This window comes from Monosiga brevicollis, genomic scaffold, assembly GCF_000002865.3.
Source record: "Monosiga brevicollis MX1 MONBRscaffold_4 genomic scaffold, whole genome shotgun sequence".
Lineage (NCBI taxonomy): Eukaryota > Choanoflagellata > Craspedida > Salpingoecidae > Monosiga > Monosiga brevicollis.
The window spans coordinates 645,935-664,857 of record NW_001865041.1 but is presented as its reverse complement, the minus strand read 5'-3'; the positions used below and the strand labels follow the sequence as shown (position 1 = coordinate 664,857).

Here is an 18,923-nt window from a genome sequence, read left to right as displayed (position 1 = left end):
CTCCCCCCATCACGTTGCTGTGTGGACGCATTTCATCGCACCCGATTCGGCCACGCTTCTGCCCCGGCCCTCACATGGATGCTCCACTCGTTACTGCTTACACACCATACACCATCCGCATTCGACAGGGCTTCTCGAACATCTCGCCGTGTTCCTGGTTGGCAATCATCAAGGGTCTCCCTCATTCGTGTAGCCTTGTATTCGGTTTCATCCCGTCCACAGTGTCAGCACCACACATCTCGCCGCTGCGACCCACCTGCCTCCTGAAGCTTGGCTATTTTTCCTGACGTGACATCGACCTTGTATGTTCTGGCTGGACCCCGAGAATTCATCGTTGTGGCTGCCGAGCCTCCCCCCCCCCCCGCTGCCCTGTCGCACCGCCACTGTGCTCACATGCCGCTCGCCGCTTCCCCGCGCAGATCACGCAAATACTCGCCACTGCCGCCACTGCCGCCCCCACCCCTGCTTTCCTCCACCCCCTTTCAACAAACCCAGCGTCTTCCCCAGTTGCACGGTCGCTGGCGTATGTGCTTTGGTTGGGCAGCCCCAATGCCGACTCGCGGCATCTCTGCGCGCCCTGAGCGCTCTCAGGCCCCCCGGTGCCGCTAAGGCTGTCCGGAGCTCGTGTGACCCATCACCCTCAAGCCCCTGCTTGATTAACCTACGCAAGGGTGGCCCTCCAGGTGTTGTGACCGTGAAACCTCAGGCCGCGTCAATGGCCGACCCTTTCGACGCGCGATTCCGCCTGTCGGATGGTGCATTCCCAGGCATGACCAATCCAAATGAGCTGGCCGGTACCGATGACCTACCACCCTTGCCCCCCATTGCACCGGCGGGACTGCAAGGCCGCCCCTTTCGAGCAGATCGCTCTGGTCATGTGCAAAACTCTCAGCAGCACCACCTGACCAATGGCAACCCAGCTGCCATTGGTGCTAACTTTCCTCCAGGTCTTGCCGGTCCCGGCGTGACCTTTGCAGGCAATACGGCCGCCATGCCAACATCGCTTGAGCCTACCCCGTTTGCCGCACGCGCTCGGGCGGGGCTGGATGTACACAGCCCTTACTCGCCCTTCCCAACACACGCTGTGCCCATGAACTCAGCCATGCCAAATGGTGACAACTTTGGCTTGCCGAATCCAGCACATCTAGCCAATAAAACCGCACAGCCCCCATCATCACATCCAACTGCCTCATCCTCGGCGGTCTTCATGGGGCCGTCATCGGTAGCCCGTCCACATCTTGCGCTGGGTGGTGGTGCTGCTGGCCTGTCTGGGATGCCTGATGTCGATCCCAGAGCCCTAGGCCTTGGGCCCCTGGCACCTCGTGACTTGAGACCCTCGACCGAAGGATTGCCTGCCCCAAATGGCCCTCGCACAATGCCCATGCAACCCGCGTCTGGACCCACCTTGCCTTCCTATGCTTTGAATCAGCAAGCCACCATGGCGTCCATGCCCGCACTGCCTCAAGCGCACGTCCATGGCAATCCCAATAGCCGCGGCCTGCTCATGGAGCACACTGCGCACTTGTTCGACCCCACCATCAACGTGTCGGACATTCAAACTCTTGTTGGCAACCCCAACCAGAATTTTATAGGTGGTGCGTTGACGGCCGAAGCTGCTGCAACACGCCCGCCCCTCTTAACCCTCCAGCCTGACGTCGCCAAACGCCCATTGCTGACCACTTGTTTGCTGCCTTGCACGCGACTTTATTTTGACAGATGTTCTACAGCGGGCGGAAAAGCCGCATCCTACAGGACGCGTTTGTGCTGGTCCCCAATGTCAGCGGACTACGTCAATTTCCTGGACCCGCCCACCAACTGGCCCCACAGGGCTGGGTTGGGACTTGGATCAGAACAAGCAGCTTGGCCCTGCTGATATCTTCCTTTGCTGGCAGTGTTGTGCCATCTATGCCCTCAACAACATTGATGGCCAGCGCCCAGCCGACGCAATGGCCCTGCACCCTCTGCCTCAAAATCGGCCCGACGCGTTCTACAACATGGCCGGCATGAACAATTTGTCAGCGCCCTTTCCACACTATCCACAGACTCAAGCTACTGCCACCATGGCCTCGGACACCATCAACACAACCATCTACGATACCCACCGCCCCAAGATTGAAACCATGTCCGACTTCAATCCGAGTCCCGTTGGTACGGTCAAGTCGGATGGACAGTTGAGACGTGGCGCGCCATCCGAATACAGTACCGATTCAACAAAGACTTCGGATCGCAGCACACATCGTGAACGCCATCGAGTACGTGAGCGCTCTGGTTGGGTGGAAAAGTCGCGAAAGGCTGCCTCAAGAGCATGATGCTCACACATCTTTTCCCTTTCAACTCGCTATACTCTCCGCCTGGCTCGTTATACCGTTGTCCCTTTTCATTTGCATGCCTGATGTTCTTATGATCCATCTTGCTGTTTGCTTTGGCAGTGTCCTGCCTGTCAAGTGCGCGAGGCTGAGTTCCGCTACTTTGGACTGTCGACGCGTATTTGCAAGGCCTGCTATCAGCTGTACACGCATCACGATACCTTTCGCAAGCAACACCAGGAATCCATGGCGGTGCACATTAAAAAATGTATCCGCAATGACGAAAGTCGCCGGCGTCTGCGTGTGGTGCTGGATTTGCGATCCAAGACCCGCCGTCACACGACAACCACCACGGACCATAGCTCACACGCCACGGTGGTAATCACGGGCAAATTCAATCTTGCTCGAGCACTGCCCGTCATTGTCCTGGATGGCCTCTTGTCTGGACCCGGTGTGGTCGATGCCGAGGTTGTGGACTGCGTCTTTGGCAGCGCGGGAGCTACCCGCAGTCGCTTTGCTTGCGTCATATCTGGTACTTACGAACTTGTCAACGCCGCCGGCATGAAGGTCGAGGTGAGTAGACGTATTGCTCATCAGCTTGTGGCAGGAAAGGGGGTCCCTGCCGCACCATTTCGCTTTCCCTGCGCCGTGCTGCGTGCGTCTTGTCTCATTCAAGCAACCTGCTTCTCGATGTCGATGACTGATGAAAACTTGCATAGGACCTGTGCCGAATTATGCGCTCCTGCAGTGTGCGAGTCTTTGAGGGAAAGGTCACAGACGTGCCGGCCTACAGCAGCTCGGAGAGTGAGTCGAGCAATGCGACTGGTTCTGGCAAGGATACATCGACGACAGGCAGCTCAGACACAAGTTCCAGCCGCATTGACGCTGGGGCCATTACGGATCGATCCAATGCTGGTGGCTCGTCCAATGCTGGTGGCTCGTCCAATGCTGGCGGGTCGTCCGATGCCCGTTGTGATCCAGTCACCAGCATAGGCCAGCCAGCTGGTCAGTCAGCCTCAACGGTGACTGGCGCGTCGACGCAGGACGATGGCGCGAGTCACGCTGGCAAGCGAGCGTCGCTCAGCCCCATCCAAGATGCGTGTGAGCGGGCGTCAGCAATGATGCCGAGTGGAAGCCGGGCGCCACGTCTGGTGGCCAACCTGCTGGCTACAAAACGTGCCAGGCGCATGGAGGGTACAGAGCAAGGCAGTGCTCAGGGTCAGGATGACAGCTCCTCCTCGCAAGAACAGAGCAACAGCCACACTGATTCGCGCGGCTCGCCAACGCCCAGCTCAGACGGCTCCGAGTCTTCTTCGACCAACGATACCGGAGGATCAGATGAGCCTGATTCGAGTGACTTGAGCTTGCTAGAACTCCAGGGTCGGATATTGGAGACGGTGCGTTGCGTGCGTGTCCTTCTTTGAGGTCGAAGAAAGACCTCAGAAGGTGTTTGCATCAATCTGGTCTGGCAAATGCCTTGTCTCATCGATTCCCCGTGGTTTGCAGGGCATGTTGGCTACGACCATCAGCGGTTTGCAAGCTCATTCAAGTTGGCAGTTTTCGGTCCAAGAGTTTGTCTTTGGTTCCTCCCAGCGCAATTCCATGCGCCTTCGCCTCGAGGTCCAAGGCCCATCGCGCAAGGTGCATCGATTCGCGGAAGATCTGAAACAGATCTCGACTTGGTGTAACGTTCTCGTACATTGTCAACCCATGCCCGCGCCACTTCTCAAGACTGAAAGTGATGTGGCCCAAACAATCGCAGCACCCACCGGCTCGAATAATGGTGTCAAGCCAAGTATCCCAGGCACCCCGGTCATTGCATAACATGTGTGCGGACACATTTTTACTCGTTCCCCAGAAATGTGGCCGTAATGATCGTGTGAGCGTGGGTGGCCAACCAGTTTGCTTGGCTCTGAGAGCTTGTTTCGTTTGATTGTGTTTTTGTGTCTTCCTGCTTCTTGAGTTTGCTAGCTAGCCGACTAGTGGGCTGACCGTTCCTTCATGGATTGGCTTAGGGTGTTGTGTTCATCTGTTTCTTGACTCTGCTTTCGATGGTTGTCCAAACCTGGTAGCCATCTTTTTCCTGGTCGGGCTCGGCTGTGCCACCAACCACAACATTGCGAATTGAACCAATTTTGACATTCGCATGCTGTGGATTGAACGGAGTGGAGAATGCACGAGAATGCAAGGTCTCAAACAAGCCGAGTGGCGGCTCACGTGAGCTTGATTACAACTACCATCACGATGAACGCAAGGATGGAAATGAGCATGAGCACCCAGGCCCAGATGCCACCTGCTGACTCCATCTACACGAAATGGCGCATATGGTTAGTCACGTATGCTTCTTGTGCACCAACGCAAAACCCTACCCCAAGCGCACCTGCGTAGCAAGAATGGAGAGCGCCTCATTGAGGCTAATGGAGGACTGATCCGCGGAAGTGATGGCATCTTCAATGACCTAATAGCCTCAGCCAAGAGCGAGGCAAAATCAGAGTCGTTCAGTCGTTAAAAAGGACGACGGAGGTCACCTCTGCATTCCGAATGGCCTGAGGCTCAGGCTGACAAGGCAAGAAGTAAAATCTACCCACCGTATTTCCTGCGCTCAGAAGCTCATGCGTTGAGGCTGCATTGAGTTTCATGGCCCGCGCCATTTCAAGCATGTTGCTAGTCACTCGATCCTGCAAGGGAGGTGGCCGGCAAGCAAGACGATATTCATCATATCAGACAATTTGATCATGGCCACAAGCTCTCAAGGCAAGGCGGTCCAGCTAGGCGACTAGCCCAGCAACACAGAAAGCTCAGAAAGACCGACCTGAAACTGCTCGAAAGATTCAGGCTTGACGGCCTGCAACAGGATGCACGCAATTTGAGTGAGTATGGATGTGCGTGCGTGCATGACAGGGCAAGTCAAACCAAACTGTAAACGGCGACTTGAGCGCGCCGGGGCACAGGCGTAGGCACCTGTTTGGGGAACAACTCTTCGACCGGCTCGTCTGGGGCAGCTGGAGTGGCGGGAGAGGCTGGGCTGTCTACTTGCTCTGCTGTGCTGAGAGCCTAGACAAAAGATGTGATGAGGCACTCGTGCTATGCGCCATGCCCCAGTGACAGACTGGTCATCGGGCAGAGACGGGAGCGCACCGGACTCTGATCGGGTAGCACGATGCGGTCGCCACGGCGCTTGCGCAGTTGTGCCTGCTCTGCCTGGTCCCATTCAAGACGCTCCATGGCGGTGCGCAGGGCTTGGGCACGCTGCTCCAAGGCTGCAATTCGGGGGGCATGCCTATGCAAACACCTGTGAGCTGACGAGCGGCGTTTGCAGCTGCCCCCAAAGTCCTGTCGCACAGACCTTGTTTGCTCGCTCTTCTCAAGTTGTCGGACGAGATTCTGTACCAACTTTACCTCCTTTTTTGAAGGGAGGCAAGCAAAGCAAGGAAGTGGCAATCATAAATAGTGAAGGGCATCGTGGATGAGCTTCAAGCAACCACTCATTCATCTGCATAAGCAACTTACAGCAATCGCGCGCGCCGCTTCTGCCGCATCTAGATTAGCTGAGGGCCAGGACCGCTGCTCAAGGTACGCGAGCTGCTCGACCACCTGGGCCGTAACGTTGGCCATGTTGGCAAAAAAAAGTACCAGCCAATATCCCCAAGTCCGCTGTCTCGAATACCTGCAAAGGAACTCACGCGCCTCCGCCCACGGCCACACAATGTACAACCGGTCGGTCAGCGCCAACACATCCGCCTCATCGTCGCTTCCACCATCACACCCAGGAAATGAAGAAGAAGCACCACCCGTTCAATAAAAATCAAAAATTTAATTTTGTGTTGTGTTGTTGTGATGTTGTCAGATTGTCAGATAAAAAGCTCTCGCCGATCGCATCGTCATCGGCATCCGTTGCTTGGCCAGCTCACCAGAAGAGGGAGAATGACGAGGCAAGTGGTTGTGGCGACGGTGGCCGCGGCTGCGCGTGGTCGTGCAATGAGCACCGCTCAAGCCAGTGGGGCAGGGTCTTTGCCACCACCGGGGGCGAGCTTCGGCAGCTTTTTCAGCGGCAATGTCGACGCCATGATCCGCACCGAGCTTGACGCCTGGCCCGTGCCACTGCCCACGGCTGGGTGTCCGCCTGCTGTGACGCTACCCAGCAGCGACCAGCCACTGCAACCGGGCTCCCCGGCGCTGCGTCGGCTCTTCATGCTGGACCCTGAGTTTGCCTTTCTCAACCACGGTGCCTTTGGTGCCACTCTCAAGCCCATCCACGAGCAAGCCTCACGCTGGCGCACGTATCAGGAAGCACAACCTCTGCGCTTCTTTGACCGCGTGCTGCTGCCCCACCAGGCCCGCAACTGGCGTGAGGTGGCCAAATTCATCAACGCGCAACCCAAAGACGTTGTTCTTCTTCCGAATGCCACCACCGGGCTGAATGCTGCGATTGAGCACGTGGTGCGCACCGCGGCCTCTCGCAGCAACAGTGTCATCCTGTCCACCAGCCTGGCCTACGGGGCCGTCAAAACCATGTTGGCCGTTGCTTGCCAGCGCCATGGTGTACAACAGGTGGAGTGTGATCTACCGCTCAGTTCGGCGGCGCCTCTGACCACTAGGGGTGTGCTGGCCGCCTTGCAGAACTCCGTGGAGCGCATCCTCGCCGAGGGCGGACAACCCACGGCGCTGGTTCTTGACCACATCACATCCAACACCGCCGCACGGTTGCCCATTGAGGAGCTTGCAGGGTGGGCCCGCGACCAGGGCATCGACGTCCTGGTTGATGGGGCCCACGGCCTGTGGCAAGAGCCTTTGGATATGGCGTCCATGCAAAGAAGCGGTATCAAAGCCTATGTCACCAACACTCACAAGTGGCTATGTGGCGCCAAGAGTGCCGCTGTCATGTGGGTTGATCCAGCCTGGCAGGACCACTTGCGCCCACTAATTGTGTCACACGGCTACCGTGGTGGGTTTTTGGAAGCCTTTTCATGGGACGGCTGCCGTGACTATGCTGCCGTGCTCACTTTGGCCGATACTATTCAGCTGTGGCGGGACCTGGATTTGTCTGCGTGTCGAGCCTATACCTCGCAGCTGTTGGATCGTGTTGTACAGCAGTGCTTGGCTACCTTTGGGACCACCGAGCCACTGGACCCGGAGCTGAGAGCTGCCAACATGCGACTGGTACCGCTTCCTCGCTGGGTGCATCCCAAACGCCCGTTGACGGGAGATGATGCTCCAGAGCTGCAGGAACGCTTGTATCGCCGCAATATCGAGGTTCCAGTCAAACGAATCAATCAAGGACAGGAGCTCTGTGTCCGCCTGTCAGCCCACGTGTACAACACGGAAGCCGACTACGCCCCACTCCTGGAGGCCTTTGCCACGGAATCTAGTGCGATGCGCCTTGAATGACGCTGCACAATGAGCTGAACATGTTGGTTCATGCCCAAAGCCACAGAACTCGTCAAACCACATCTGTTTCTTTGGACAATGTCCTGCATGTAATTGAATTTAGGATCGGGATACGTGCGCACGCCATCACAAACAGTTGCGGTCACGGGGATAGTCATAGTGAAGAGGAGCAGCGCGCAGCGCACAGCAAAGCTTGGGTCTGACACGATGAGTGCTCGACGTGCAAGACTCAATGAGGAGTTTGCTCAAGCAAAGAATCATGCTCACTCCTTCCGCACGTAATCACCCTGTTGCGTGACTCGTGTAAGCTGGCTCAAGCCCCGAAAAATCTAACAAACAGGCGCATAGTTTGATGAGTCCAAGCATAGCCGCCGCCACCGGACACGGTCAAGCTGAGAACATGTTGCACACGGTGCAGCGGTTCGTACATGATCATGAAGATGATCATGAGAATGTTCCACATGGCGATGAAGATACGAAAGTAGCGAAGGTTGAGGATGACACCACGAATCCGATCACCTGCACCGTCGGAAGGCAGCCAGCCAACGCCAGAGCAGGTTGCCAACAACATGAGCACTATGGGGCGCACTGGCAACCCTTTGCTTGGAGGTGTTGATGTTTGGGGAACTCAAGCACGTCAACACGCTCACACACACCCATGGAAGGCTCGACGTCTTCGAATGTGGCCTCGGGTTTTGCCCTATGGTGACCAAACGGAATCGATGATGAAGAATGCGCTTTGAGCAGTTGTCGCACCCACAAGTGCATTGCCGTGCTGTGCGCCAAAGCATAATCAAATAGGAACGGACAGTTTGAAGTTGAGAACGGCCCCGGCATTGATGAAGAGGGTTCTGCGAAGGCGATAACCATTTCACGTGAGCCTGCGACAGTGTGTGTGTGTGTGTCTGTGTGCGTGTGCGTGTCTGTGTCATCAGAAGTGTGAACGTGGCACTTCGCACATTGCCAAAATGAGGTCAGCGATGGAAAACATGGTAGCTGTTGCAGAGATAACGTCCGCCCTATGAGATCCGTGGCACCGACTCGCCTCTGCCTCATCAATCGATGTGGCCGCACAAACCCGCCAGCAACATACGCGCACCAAACGGGGGAGGGCGGGGAGGGGTTTCCAAAGTGATATGGTGAATGGCTGAACGGAAATCAGCTGCGATTCAAGTCATGGACGGATCGGATCGCCTGCACACCAATACCAAGGCGCTGTCACGCACCAACTAGACACAGTCCGCATACATTGGCTGGTACCCGTGACGGCAGTGGCACTGCCGCTGGTGCTGGCAATGGCGTTCGCCCTAATGGAGACTCGTCGCGACACCTGCACCTGCACCTGTGCCTCTTATGTTTCCGTCCTCTCCTAAAAAAAAAACGAGACCAGAAGTTTCAGAAGACGAACAAAGTGAGGTTTGCTATTTCTCAAACTGCGGACGAACACGCGGCACACACACACACACACACACACACACACACACACACACACACACACACACACACACACACACACACACACACCGAACCGTGTGTCTGGTTCTCGGTGTCTTGGTGTCTTCCAACTCGCTGCTCGGCCACGGGACGTGCTGTGCGTGGTTTACATCTGGTGGTGACCGTCACCATGGCTTCTGTGGTGACAGAGCTGACGGGGGTTAAACTCGGTTTTGTGGACCAATGCGAGCCAGAGCTCCTGACTTCGCCCTTCTTTCCCAGCAAAGTCGGGGGACGTCCGGTACGCACGGCTAAAGTCGCCTGCTCCGCCTAGGCCTCGTCAGGACAACCGGTTTATTCATCATGCCGTGTATGGTGTTCTTCCTTCTTCTCACCGTTGATGCCCGGGAACTTTGGAATAGGCTTGGCTATCCTACGAGTCGATCCCCGCGCCCACGTGCGCCTCTTGCAGCGAGCCCCTGGTTTTTCTTTTACAGGTGAGCCTCAACTGGCAAGCAGTACCCTCGCTGGGAGCTTGACTTAAAACTCAGACTGTTGTTTTAAGTGTCAATATTGTTCGGCCACGGGTTATCAAAGCCCGCTCACGGTCTCTGTCGATGACTCGTTGCCGCGCAGCTCTATCGAGGCAATGTGGTGCTTGACTCACGCACATATCATCGCATGCTCTTCATCTTCACTTGCCGGGCGGAGGACTGCCAAAAGTCTGGCTTTTCTCACGGGTATGAGGCTTGCCTTTACACACTTGCCAGCGGTGTACTCTGCGCTGCCGCAAGCGTGTGGCCCCCAGACCTGCAATCCCGGTCCAACTTCTTATCCTGCACCTCCTCTTAGACATCAAGCGTGGCGAGCCTTGTTGCCTGTTGACAACGAGGTACTGCGGCACGGGCTTTCTGCACCTGCTCTCCACCCAGTGCTCCTTGCCTGTGCGTTGAAAAGTATGCGCTGCCTCTGATGCACGGCTTGCGGATATGGCAGTGGTACGCAGAGTGCGTCCCAGATCTGGATTGCAAGGACGCAACCTTCAAAGTCGCCCCGACCGGTGAGGCCAGTGACCACACCACATTGATTCCAGTTTCAAGGCATTGCTGCTGTTGTTGTGCTGGTGGCACCGGTGCCACCACTGAGCTTGGCCCTTGCGCAGGCTTCTCTTTTCTTTTGTTTGTGTCTCACTTGCCTTGTCATCCTTTGACGCGTAGCCCATCTATGCGCCGTGTGTGGTGCTGCGGGCGCCAAGCAGTGCTCAAAGTGCAAGGCAGCCCGTTATTGTCATCGCACTCATCAGGTCTGTTGACCAGTTTCTTTGCGACGATTTGATGGTCTTGACTGTGTATTTTGTAGAAATCAGCTTGGTGCCCAAAGCGACTTTGCACAGCTGTACCTCATTTCGCAGTCATATCTCAGGCCTGGCACTGGAAGAATGGTCACAAGGCTCAATGTGGCGCTGATGTTGGAGGCTCTGAGATTGAGGCCGGCGCCGTTGCCAGTCCCTGGTGCCTGCCAGAGCTTGAGCTCATTTTGGATGAGGAAGAGCTTCCTTCTGCGATTGAAGCTTCACAGGACGTATGTTGCACCGCCATCCTCATAGTTGTCTGCTCCCCTGATCAGTGCGCCAGCCGTGCACCTTGCGATGCCTTTCTCTAGCCACCGAGTGGGCTCTTTGGAATCCCAGAGCTGGGGTCAAGGCGGGAGAACTGCAAGATTTTGATCTTCTCATGATATGGGACATGTTCAGGATCGCATGGAACGGTTTGAAGCAGCTGCAGAAGAGCTCGGCGTGGACACAACACCAGATGCCTCCATCAACGACATTGAGCGCGATCTAAACAAGGTGTGCGAGCGTGGGAGTGAAAGTGTGCACGTGCTTCTGTGTGTGTGTGTGTGTGTGTGTGTGTGTGTGTGTGTGTGTGTGTGTGTGTGTGTGTGTGTGTGTGTGTGTGTGTGTGTGTGTGTGTGTGTGTGTGTGTGTGTGTGTGTGTGTGTGTGTGTGCGTGTGTGTGTGTGTGTGTGTGGAGCTTGGGGGGGTGTCGGCCTGGTCTCCGGCCACGCCATGCACAGGCATTCACTTGCACCCCTATTCACATGATAGGACTCGGATATGAACGCCTTCAAGCGGCGTACAAAGATTGAGCCTGGTCAGGTCGTACGCCTGCATGAGGTACGAGCCATGTTTTCCTCGACTTGTCACAGCTTGCTGTCCAAAACCCCATCGCCTTCGGTCGGTTGAATGGATTCTGTTGTGGTCGTTTTTGTTTTTCCAATAGGAGGGCGTGGAGGAGAGCCCGCTTTGGATTGGTCGGCGCCAACCCGTCAAGGGCGAGGTTGATCGTTGTCGTCATTGTGGAGGCCCTACACGTTTTGAGCTTCAAGTCACGCCTCAGCTCCTCGCTTATCTTCAGGTGCTGCACGGGCCACCCTGTCGTGGTGGCGGGAGGGCCTTTGCCTCGCGTTTCTTCTCCCTTTTGCTGTCGCGTTTTACCGTTTCGCGCTGAATCCACCGTTGCCACTCACGAGGGATGCTGTTAAATCGTCTTCCATTGTGCAGGACGAGGGTGCTGAGCTCGGTGAACTAGACTTTGGTGTTTTGGCTCTTTACACATGTACTGCCAAGTGAGTCTGTCAATCTTTCAATGGCCCACTTGTTAACTGCTGCCTCTCCTTTGCCGCCCTTGTGGTTGCAATCTGATTGCATGTGCGCCTGATGGATGTGGTGCATTTGTCCCTGCCAGCTGTGACCCTGACACGCCCTATCAACGGCAACAACTCTTCCACAACCCGGTCAACCCCAAGAAGGAGATTACTCTCATGCATCCGGAAGATTAAAAATGTATTCAGATATGACATGGCTTCAAACTCACAGCTCGCTCCGACCGACCCGAGCCAACGTCACAAGTGTCGCACTTATTTTGCAGGTGCAGAAGGCTTTTCAACGTCTTGCAGCTACCTGCCTGATTGCTGCCTACTGTCGGGTGGGGTGGCCTGAAAGGGGGATGTGCTAGCGCCATGATGACGATTGAAGCCATTGGCGCGCGCGCGTGTGCGAATGTGTTTCAACACGAACGAGCAATTCATGATAATATCGTTACACGCATGATCACACAGGACAGAGCCAGTCTCCCGTGAACCTGCTGGTCCTAACGTCACATGTCTCTTGATACCTATCTTCATGAGCGTGCCCGTGACATACATATTCGATCTGTACACTGTCCCTGTCGACTTTCATCAGGCTCGCAAAGACAAGGCTCTTGGCTGGCAAAAACAACATGATGTATGTTGCCGTTTTCGAAACAGGTAAAAAGCAGAATATCAACACCTCGATTTATTTACTTCAGGGGAATGAAGCGCGAGGAGTTGGTGGCACCAATACCGGGGCGACCGTGCTTGACGGGCTTGTAAGTGATGGAGAACTCACCCAGGTAGTGGCCAGTCATCTCAGCCTGCGTTTTAAATGACCAAACGGGTGAGTTGGAAAAAAAAAACGGGGGTGGACCCCAATACTGAGCAGATGGCATCCATGCTCAACGCCAGCCAACACACCTTGATCTCAACTTGGTTGAAGGTCTTGCCGTTGTACACACCAACCATGGAGCCGATCATCTCGGGGACAATGACCATGTTGCGAAGGTGGGTCTTGACAACATCGGGCTTCTCCTAAGAAAACGGAACAGGGCATGACATTTATCAATCGAGGCATGGCACAGGTGCCCACAGCTAGCCTTGTTCATCTGAGCAGCATGGACCTACAGCAGGGCCGGCTTTCTTCTTGGCGGCACGCAGCTTCTTGAGAAGAGCGGTGTGCTGGCGCTTGAGACCGCGCTTGAATTTGCGGCGCACGCGGCAAGTGACCATCTCCGCAAACTAGGCGATTCAAAGACCAGCCACGAGACAAAGGTTCAACATCAGCATCCAGGACTAGAGCGCGATCCATGGACCACCAAAGACCGAGTGTTCCCCAAAAAACACAGCATGCTCCCTCCCACATGGGTATCTTCAGAGGTATATAGCGATACAAGAACATGTGTCGACCCCTGAACCATCATGCTGCGAACATAGGGCCCTGGTGGAAGACAAGTCTGTACATCCATTCCTTCTTCGCCACCCCTGCAGTCTCGCTTCAGCTGGACTGGGTCGTGTCTCGTGTGTGGGCATGTGCGAGCCACGCAGTCGCAGACTAGCTGTTTAACATTTGATGTTGTGCTCGCGACATGCTCTGCCAGGAAACAATCCTACCTGCTCCTCGGAGAGGTCGAGCAGCTTGTCGAGGTCGATGCCTCGGTACGAGTACTTGCGGAAGGTGCGCTTCTTGCCCTCGGGTTGACTCATGGTGCCTATCAAAGATTTGGTCGATCGTGCAATGACCGAGCGAGGGGCCAGCAACGGAAGAAAGCAGATCAAGCAATGAGACCAGTCGTGCGTAAAAGAACGGCGGTGCCAAAGCTACGCGCTGTGTGATGCTAATTCGCTTCGAAATCAATGCCCATCAAGAGGTCAACCGCGCCGCCGCGAGACTAGAGGGGCCAAGGGCACCTGAGGCTCGACCTGAGCTCAGGCTGAGCTCGACTGAGCGCGCTGAGCAGCAAGGCAGCTCCTTGTCTCGTACCGGTGGTAGGAAAAAAAAGGCAGATGGGGTTCAATTCTCTTAACTTGTGTCGCTTGAAAGCAAGAAAGTAACTATGTCAGAATTAATTGTCAGATTATGTGATAAAAGTGCAAGGGGGGTAAAAAAATTTGCTGTTGACTGTTCCTATTGTTGGTGTTCTTGTTGTTGGTGTGGCTGGTCAGCGATGAGCTCGCTTGGGTGATGGCAGGCCATGGTGCTCACCGGCACTATCACTGCCCTTGTGATGGTCAACAGCAAACCTTTCATCTTCTTCCTCATCATCGTCGTCCCCAAAGATATCCTGAATCGAGGGGGCCACGGTTGGCCCAGCGGAAGAGGGCAGGTCCAATAGAGCCGCCTCCTCGGTGCTGACGCTCCTGGTAGGAGGGCCGTCATTGGCCCCATGGAACTGGTCATTGGGCTGCTTTCGGTTGGAGGAATAGGGTGACGTGGTTGCACTCGTTGGCCCGGTGGGAAGAACTTGATCGTCTGGCAAGTTTTCAAGGTGCACCTTCAAGTCCCGCCGTAAGGCTGCCAAGGTCTCGAGTTGGTTGCGACAATGCTGAGCGGCAGAAGCATTGGGAAAGGTTGTGTCAGAGGTTGATTGAGGTGAAGATCAAACCAAGAGGCATATTCAAGGTGGTGGGATCAAACAGCACCGGCAAGTACCTCGAGCCGCTCATGAATGTTGGCAGCCTCTCGCTGCTCTTGCTTCATCAGCACGGAGAGGCTGGTCTGGACTTTGTGGTGCGAGTCAAGCTGTTTCTTGACGCCGTCTCGCAATCGCTGGATGGCCTCCATGGCCTGTTGCACGGCTGCGCTCTGTTTCTCGAGCGCATCGAGGTCTGCATAGGAATGAGGTACGTGGCAAGGCACGGGGTCGTAAGCCTGAGACGGCGACACGCAGCAAGCAGGATAGAGCACAAGAGGCGCGGGATATGCACGAGCAAGCCAATGACGACAATGCTCATATGCCCCTTCTCTGAACCGTTGGAACACGTATTCGTCACCGTACCCTCCATATCTGCTACATAACTGACGCGAAAAAGCTCGCGGGGAAGTGCGCGCACAGAGTCATAGAGGGTACGCGTGGCCCCCATGGACCGCTCAAGCTGTTCCACACGACTAATGAGCTCAGGTTTCTAGTGGCCGTAAAAGCAAGGATGCGAATGCCGGGAATCGCATGAGGACTTGAGCCTGGTGCACGGGCGACCGATCGTGAAGTCTTCCGAACATTCCCACTGCTTCTTGCGACCACTCAAGCAGCGATAACAGACAGCACAAATAAACTGATCAGGCACATTGCCAGCGGCCGGTCCTCGCACGTACATCAATAGCCTCATCGAGGAGGGCAGCGTCCACGGGTACAGAGGCGCCACCCACACCCGTGGTGCCCACAGTCAGAAAGGAGGCCTTGCGAAGGGCGGAGCGCATCGCCTCTAGCTCCTCTAAAGAGTAGACACCTCGTTGTTGCCAAATGCCCACCAAACGCTGCAGCCGCTGGTGAACCTTGGAATCGGCTTGAGCGGCTGTAGCCGCTAGCTCCAGCGCCTCTGCCAATATGGGCCGGAAAGCAGCCTGGTATTCGTTGCCTCGCCGCTTCGAGTTGAGCAGGACGTCATTGGCCAGGTACATGTACTTCAGGCGGCTGCCCTGATCTATCGCAGCACGCAAAACCCCCAACGTTACACATGCAATTGAAAAGAAAGAGCATCAAATCAGAAATGCGTTTGCACAAATGCCAGATTGCCACCGCAGTGCAAAGCGCAGAACTGGTGCACGGACTGACCTTGCTTGAGGGTGTCGAGCCAGAGGGCGACCACGGAGAAGGCTTGCCCACGAAAATTTTGCATCCAAAGCGAGAGAGTTTCGATGCTTTCCTGGGATGTGGTCAAGCTCTTCAAACGCCGCACAAAGGCATCCTCCTTGAACAAACTCATGGCCTTGTTGCGGTCATCAGCATGGCAGGCCTGCCACTTCTCCCAAAACCTTCGATTCCAACGACAAGAGTATCAATCGATCGATCGAACAGTAAATGTCAGATAATTTAAGGGGTTCGTCTGACAAATGGTCAAGCTCGCTTCTGTGTGTGCATGCAAGCATCGGAGGCGCGTTTGACGCGCACAATGGAGACGCGAATGGGACGACCAGTCGACTGGAAACCGTGACAGTTGGTGACCGACGTCTTGCGCGTGCATGCGCACGACCACTTTCATGCGCCATTTGCTAATCCGGAATCAGCTCGACAACCAGCCGGTCGGATCCGAGGTGCACTTGTGCGCCTGGAAAAGATTGTACCCAGCCAGCAGACACGCCGACACGCCGACACCCCTTGTCCCAGAGGAAAAGGGGTTGGCTTCATTTCTTACTTGCCTTCTTGCTACTTTGTCTGCTGCCACCAGCAACATGCGCCAGGCGACCAATCAAGTGGTATGGGCGAGTTGCTGTCTTTGGTAGGCGTGCAAAAATCTGGCATCTGCTGATACTCATCGCACCTCTCTTTTTCCTTCTTGTCTCGTTGTGGGGTGTAGGACGTGCCGTCGGTTACGTTTGAGCCAGAGCTACTCCGACTTGCTGTCAAGAACCTCGGCGGCGCCAAGCTCGTGTCACTGGATGCTCTGATGGCTGCGGCAGCCAAGGGCACACAACACAAGCCTCGCCCAGATGTCTCCCACACTTTGGACCGAGAGAAGGCCGCTGCACCTCCACCTCGAGAGGACACGCGCCGACGCCGGGCACAAGTGGAGGAACTGACGCTTCCCGCAAACTCACAAAGCAACACTTCAACGACGATCCCCGAACAACCAGCCCAGGCACAAACAGAGGCGGACACAAAGCCGGCGCGCAGTGTGGCTCGAGGCGGCACAACTGCCAACCCATCCTCCGATCGCTCAATCTTCGCCGCCTCGCTCAATGGCGCACCGCCCCAGCGCCGGCGCGAGCCTCGCGTGATTGCGGACCAAGCGTCTGACCCTCATCTGGCTACCGGGACGCCACGCTTGGAGCGAGCAGATGCACCCCCACCCGAGCCCGAGCCCGAGCTCGGATCTCGGCCCCGCACCCGCAGCGTTCACTTTCATTTCTCAGACCACCTTGAGGAGGAGAGCGAGACCGATCCCTCTCCATTGCAGACCTCGGCTACCCCTACACGTGCTTCTGCTTCCCATGAAAAGCCCGACCCCGAAGCAAGTGTCCCGTCTGCAGCACCAAGCCGTCACTCTAGCTCTAGCCGCGCCTCGTATGCTCGCGGTGCACGATCTAGTGTGGGTATGGATGTTGAAGAGGAAAGTCCTTTTGCTCGGGTGCGACCCAGCCAAAAGCGGCAAGTTCGCCTCCCTGTGGACGAGGCCCATGAGGACGAGGGAGCCACTGGCGACACTGGACGCATCGTCACACGACATGAGCCCTCCTCATCCGTCAGCCACCACCAGGCAGACATTGACAAGGACACCCTGCCGCGGGCTCATCGAGTCCCTTACGAGTCGATCTCGAGCGAGCACATGCTGGAAGATTCGGGATTTGAAGTCCGGGAGCGATCCACACTCATCAATCCCCATGATTCGGGCTTTGGCGAGGAGACTTCACCTGAACGTGGCGCCGACGTGGGTCGTTCAGCCCTGAAATATGGCTACAGTATCAAACAAAATCAGTCCTCCCCAAGCATCCGGCCGACTCAGGCCTCGCCCCCCGGCTCACCGGTCGCATCCGACCGTCGGCGCGTTTCGTACGGAGAACCCGCCTCCCATGGTTCCCGGCGGGCCTCGGTCAGCGAGATGGAGCGCGGTCGCACGCTGGGGTCCCTAACGCGACCAGGTGGAGGCCGTCGCGAGCGATCACCGCTAGCCCACGATTATCGCAGCCGTTCACCCAGCCCTGGTGCGGTACTGCCGCTGCGCTATGGGTCGCGTACGGCCACACCCTTGAGTCAGCTGAGCACGAGCGCAACCAAACCTTTGACAACTCAGCACTCATCATCCACAACACGCGAGTCGCATTTGAGTCGCCACGCCTCGCGTCAACTTTCAGAGTCGGATCCGGACTTTGCCCTGCTCAACCGTCTACGCGCGCTCGGAGCCTCACCGGAAGAAATTCGGCTCCACGAGCACGAGCTCAAACGAATCCGCCAGCTGGAAAAGCGTGGCATGGGAGGCAGCCGACACCGGGTACGTCCATTGGCCATCAGTGCCAAGCGGTTATTGTTGTTGTTGCTGCTGCTGCTGCTGTTGTTGTGATGGTTGTGTTTTGAGGGTCTGGAACATGTTTTGTTTTATTTTATTTGCAAGTCCATTCAAAGTGTCTTGCCTTGTTTGTTGCTGTGATGACGTGTTACCACTATGCATGACCTTCATGCTCGTGCGCGTGGTGATGGGCTTGCTCTTGCTTGTGACAGGTACTGAAGTACTCGGAGACGTTGTCCATGGAGGAACGTTAGGAGTCGGCATTGTGCTATGTAATTTGAGGAGCTGCGTGGTCTGATTGGGAAATTCGTGCCCATCGATGAGTAAGGCATCGAGAGGAGATGTTGTTGTTGTTGTTGCTGCTGCTGGCGTTGTTATGAATATCGGGTGTTTTGGATATCGGGTGTTGTTGTGAGCATTGACGCAAAAGCTCTGGCTGCAATCATGGCAAAAGGACTTGTAAATTGGAATGACCATGGCGCTGCCATCGACGACCAACAAGGGCCGTGGGCCTCCCATTCAACGAGCATTGTATAAATCAGCAAGGATCCGCAGGAGGTCCGGTGATTGTTTCAAGCTGGACGGAGAGATGAGACAGACACTTGCCCAACAACTAAAGCCAATTACAGTGCGCGTTTTCGCCTTTTCATCTGCTCTCGAGGGAAAAAAACCTAGGCCTTGGAAGCCGAGTCCTTTGTACTAGTCGGCGCGACTTCATGAGGTAACCGAAAGCCTACTCGATGTGCCGCATCAGCCACGGTCACTTCACCGTGGTGAAACTCCTGGTACAGCGCCTGTGGACATGAGGAGCATAAAGCCAAAGCATCGTGCGTGCACAATAACCGTCAGGGGTCAAGGTCAGGGCGCTGATGGCCGATTCAAATGGGAGCTTGATAGTTTTGGAAACCGATGCGCGCCCGCTCGCACACATACCTCGTAGCGTTGGCGGGCGTTGAACAGCAGACCCAGGTTGGTGGCCAGCAGCGTTTGCTTGGAGCA

At 55.9% G+C, this 18,923-nt stretch overlaps 7 protein-coding genes across 7 annotated transcripts; 4 read left to right on the top strand and 3 right to left on the bottom strand.

Moving 5' to 3' along the window:
* Positions 1-1,375: 1,375 nt before the first annotated feature.
* On the top strand, positions 1,376-3,730 carry MONBRDRAFT_23426 (uncharacterized protein; the record flags this gene model as incomplete). Its single annotated transcript, XM_001743841.1, has 4 exons — positions 1,376-1,595; positions 1,717-2,252; positions 2,430-2,879; positions 3,026-3,730. The coding sequence occupies 4 exons, from the start codon at positions 1,376-1,378 to the stop codon at positions 3,728-3,730; spliced, it is 1,911 nt and encodes a 636-aa protein (XP_001743893.1).
* A 587-nt stretch (positions 3,731-4,317) lies between these two features.
* Positions 4,318-5,921, bottom strand: MONBRDRAFT_6281 (uncharacterized protein; the record flags this gene model as incomplete). Its single annotated transcript, XM_001743597.1, has 5 exons — positions 4,318-4,455; positions 4,895-4,984; positions 5,119-5,151; positions 5,445-5,708; positions 5,817-5,921. The coding sequence occupies 5 exons, from the start codon at positions 5,919-5,921 to the stop codon at positions 4,318-4,320; spliced, it is 630 nt and encodes a 209-aa protein (XP_001743649.1).
* Positions 5,922-6,230: 309 nt separating this feature from the next.
* Positions 6,231-7,694, top strand: MONBRDRAFT_6280 (uncharacterized protein; the record flags this gene model as incomplete). The annotated part of the gene is made up of 1 exon (XM_001743840.1): positions 6,231-7,694. One exon carries the CDS (start codon positions 6,231-6,233, stop codon positions 7,692-7,694), a length of 1,464 nt encoding a protein of 487 aa, XP_001743892.1.
* Positions 7,695-9,318: 1,624 nt separating this feature from the next.
* MONBRDRAFT_23423 (uncharacterized protein) lies at positions 9,319-11,969 on the top strand (the record flags this gene model as incomplete). Its single annotated transcript, XM_001743839.1, has 10 exons — positions 9,319-9,429; positions 9,551-9,625; positions 10,125-10,188; positions 10,346-10,431; positions 10,551-10,709; positions 10,882-11,181; positions 11,236-11,304; positions 11,411-11,467; positions 11,692-11,756; positions 11,876-11,969. The coding sequence occupies 10 exons, from the start codon at positions 9,319-9,321 to the stop codon at positions 11,967-11,969; spliced, it is 1,080 nt and encodes a 359-aa protein (XP_001743891.1).
* Positions 11,970-12,445: 476 nt separating this feature from the next.
* MONBRDRAFT_17960 (uncharacterized protein) lies at positions 12,446-13,475 on the bottom strand. The gene is made up of 4 exons (XM_001743596.1): positions 13,377-13,475; positions 12,891-13,004; positions 12,684-12,797; positions 12,446-12,583 (listed from the first exon to the last, which is right to left on the bottom strand). The coding sequence occupies exons 1-4, from the start codon at positions 13,467-13,469 to the stop codon at positions 12,470-12,472; spliced, it is 435 nt and encodes a 144-aa protein (XP_001743648.1). The 5' UTR covers positions 13,470-13,475; the 3' UTR covers positions 12,446-12,469.
* A 493-nt stretch (positions 13,476-13,968) lies between these two features.
* Positions 13,969-15,686, bottom strand: MONBRDRAFT_6277 (uncharacterized protein; the record flags this gene model as incomplete). The annotated part of the gene is made up of 4 exons (XM_001743595.1): positions 13,969-14,308; positions 14,416-14,634; positions 15,076-15,404; positions 15,536-15,686. Coding segments are annotated over 4 exons (1,039 nt in total), but the record flags the coding sequence as incomplete, so codon positions are not given.
* A 681-nt stretch (positions 15,687-16,367) lies between these two features.
* MONBRDRAFT_23420 (uncharacterized protein) lies at positions 16,368-18,178 on the top strand (the record flags this gene model as incomplete). Its single annotated transcript, XM_001743838.1, has 2 exons — positions 16,368-17,909; positions 18,137-18,178. 2 exons carry the CDS (start codon positions 16,368-16,370, stop codon positions 18,176-18,178), a joined length of 1,584 nt encoding a protein of 527 aa, XP_001743890.1.
* Positions 18,179-18,923: the final 745 nt, after the last annotated feature.

Excerpts from the sequence above, each read along its gene's own strand:
- MONBRDRAFT_17960 (XM_001743596.1), bottom strand. The coding sequence starts at position 13,469 with ATGAGTCAACCCGAGGGCAAGAAGCGCACCTTCCGCAAGTACTCGTAC. Across the intron at positions 13,005-13,376 it reads TCGACCTCTCCGAGGAGCAG|TTTGCGGAGATGGTCACTTG; the intron begins GTAGGATTGTTT and ends TGAATCGCCTAG. Across the intron at positions 12,798-12,890 it reads AGAAGAAAGCCGGCCCTGCT|GAGAAGCCCGATGTTGTCAA; the intron begins GTAGGTCCATGC and ends CCGTTTTCTTAG.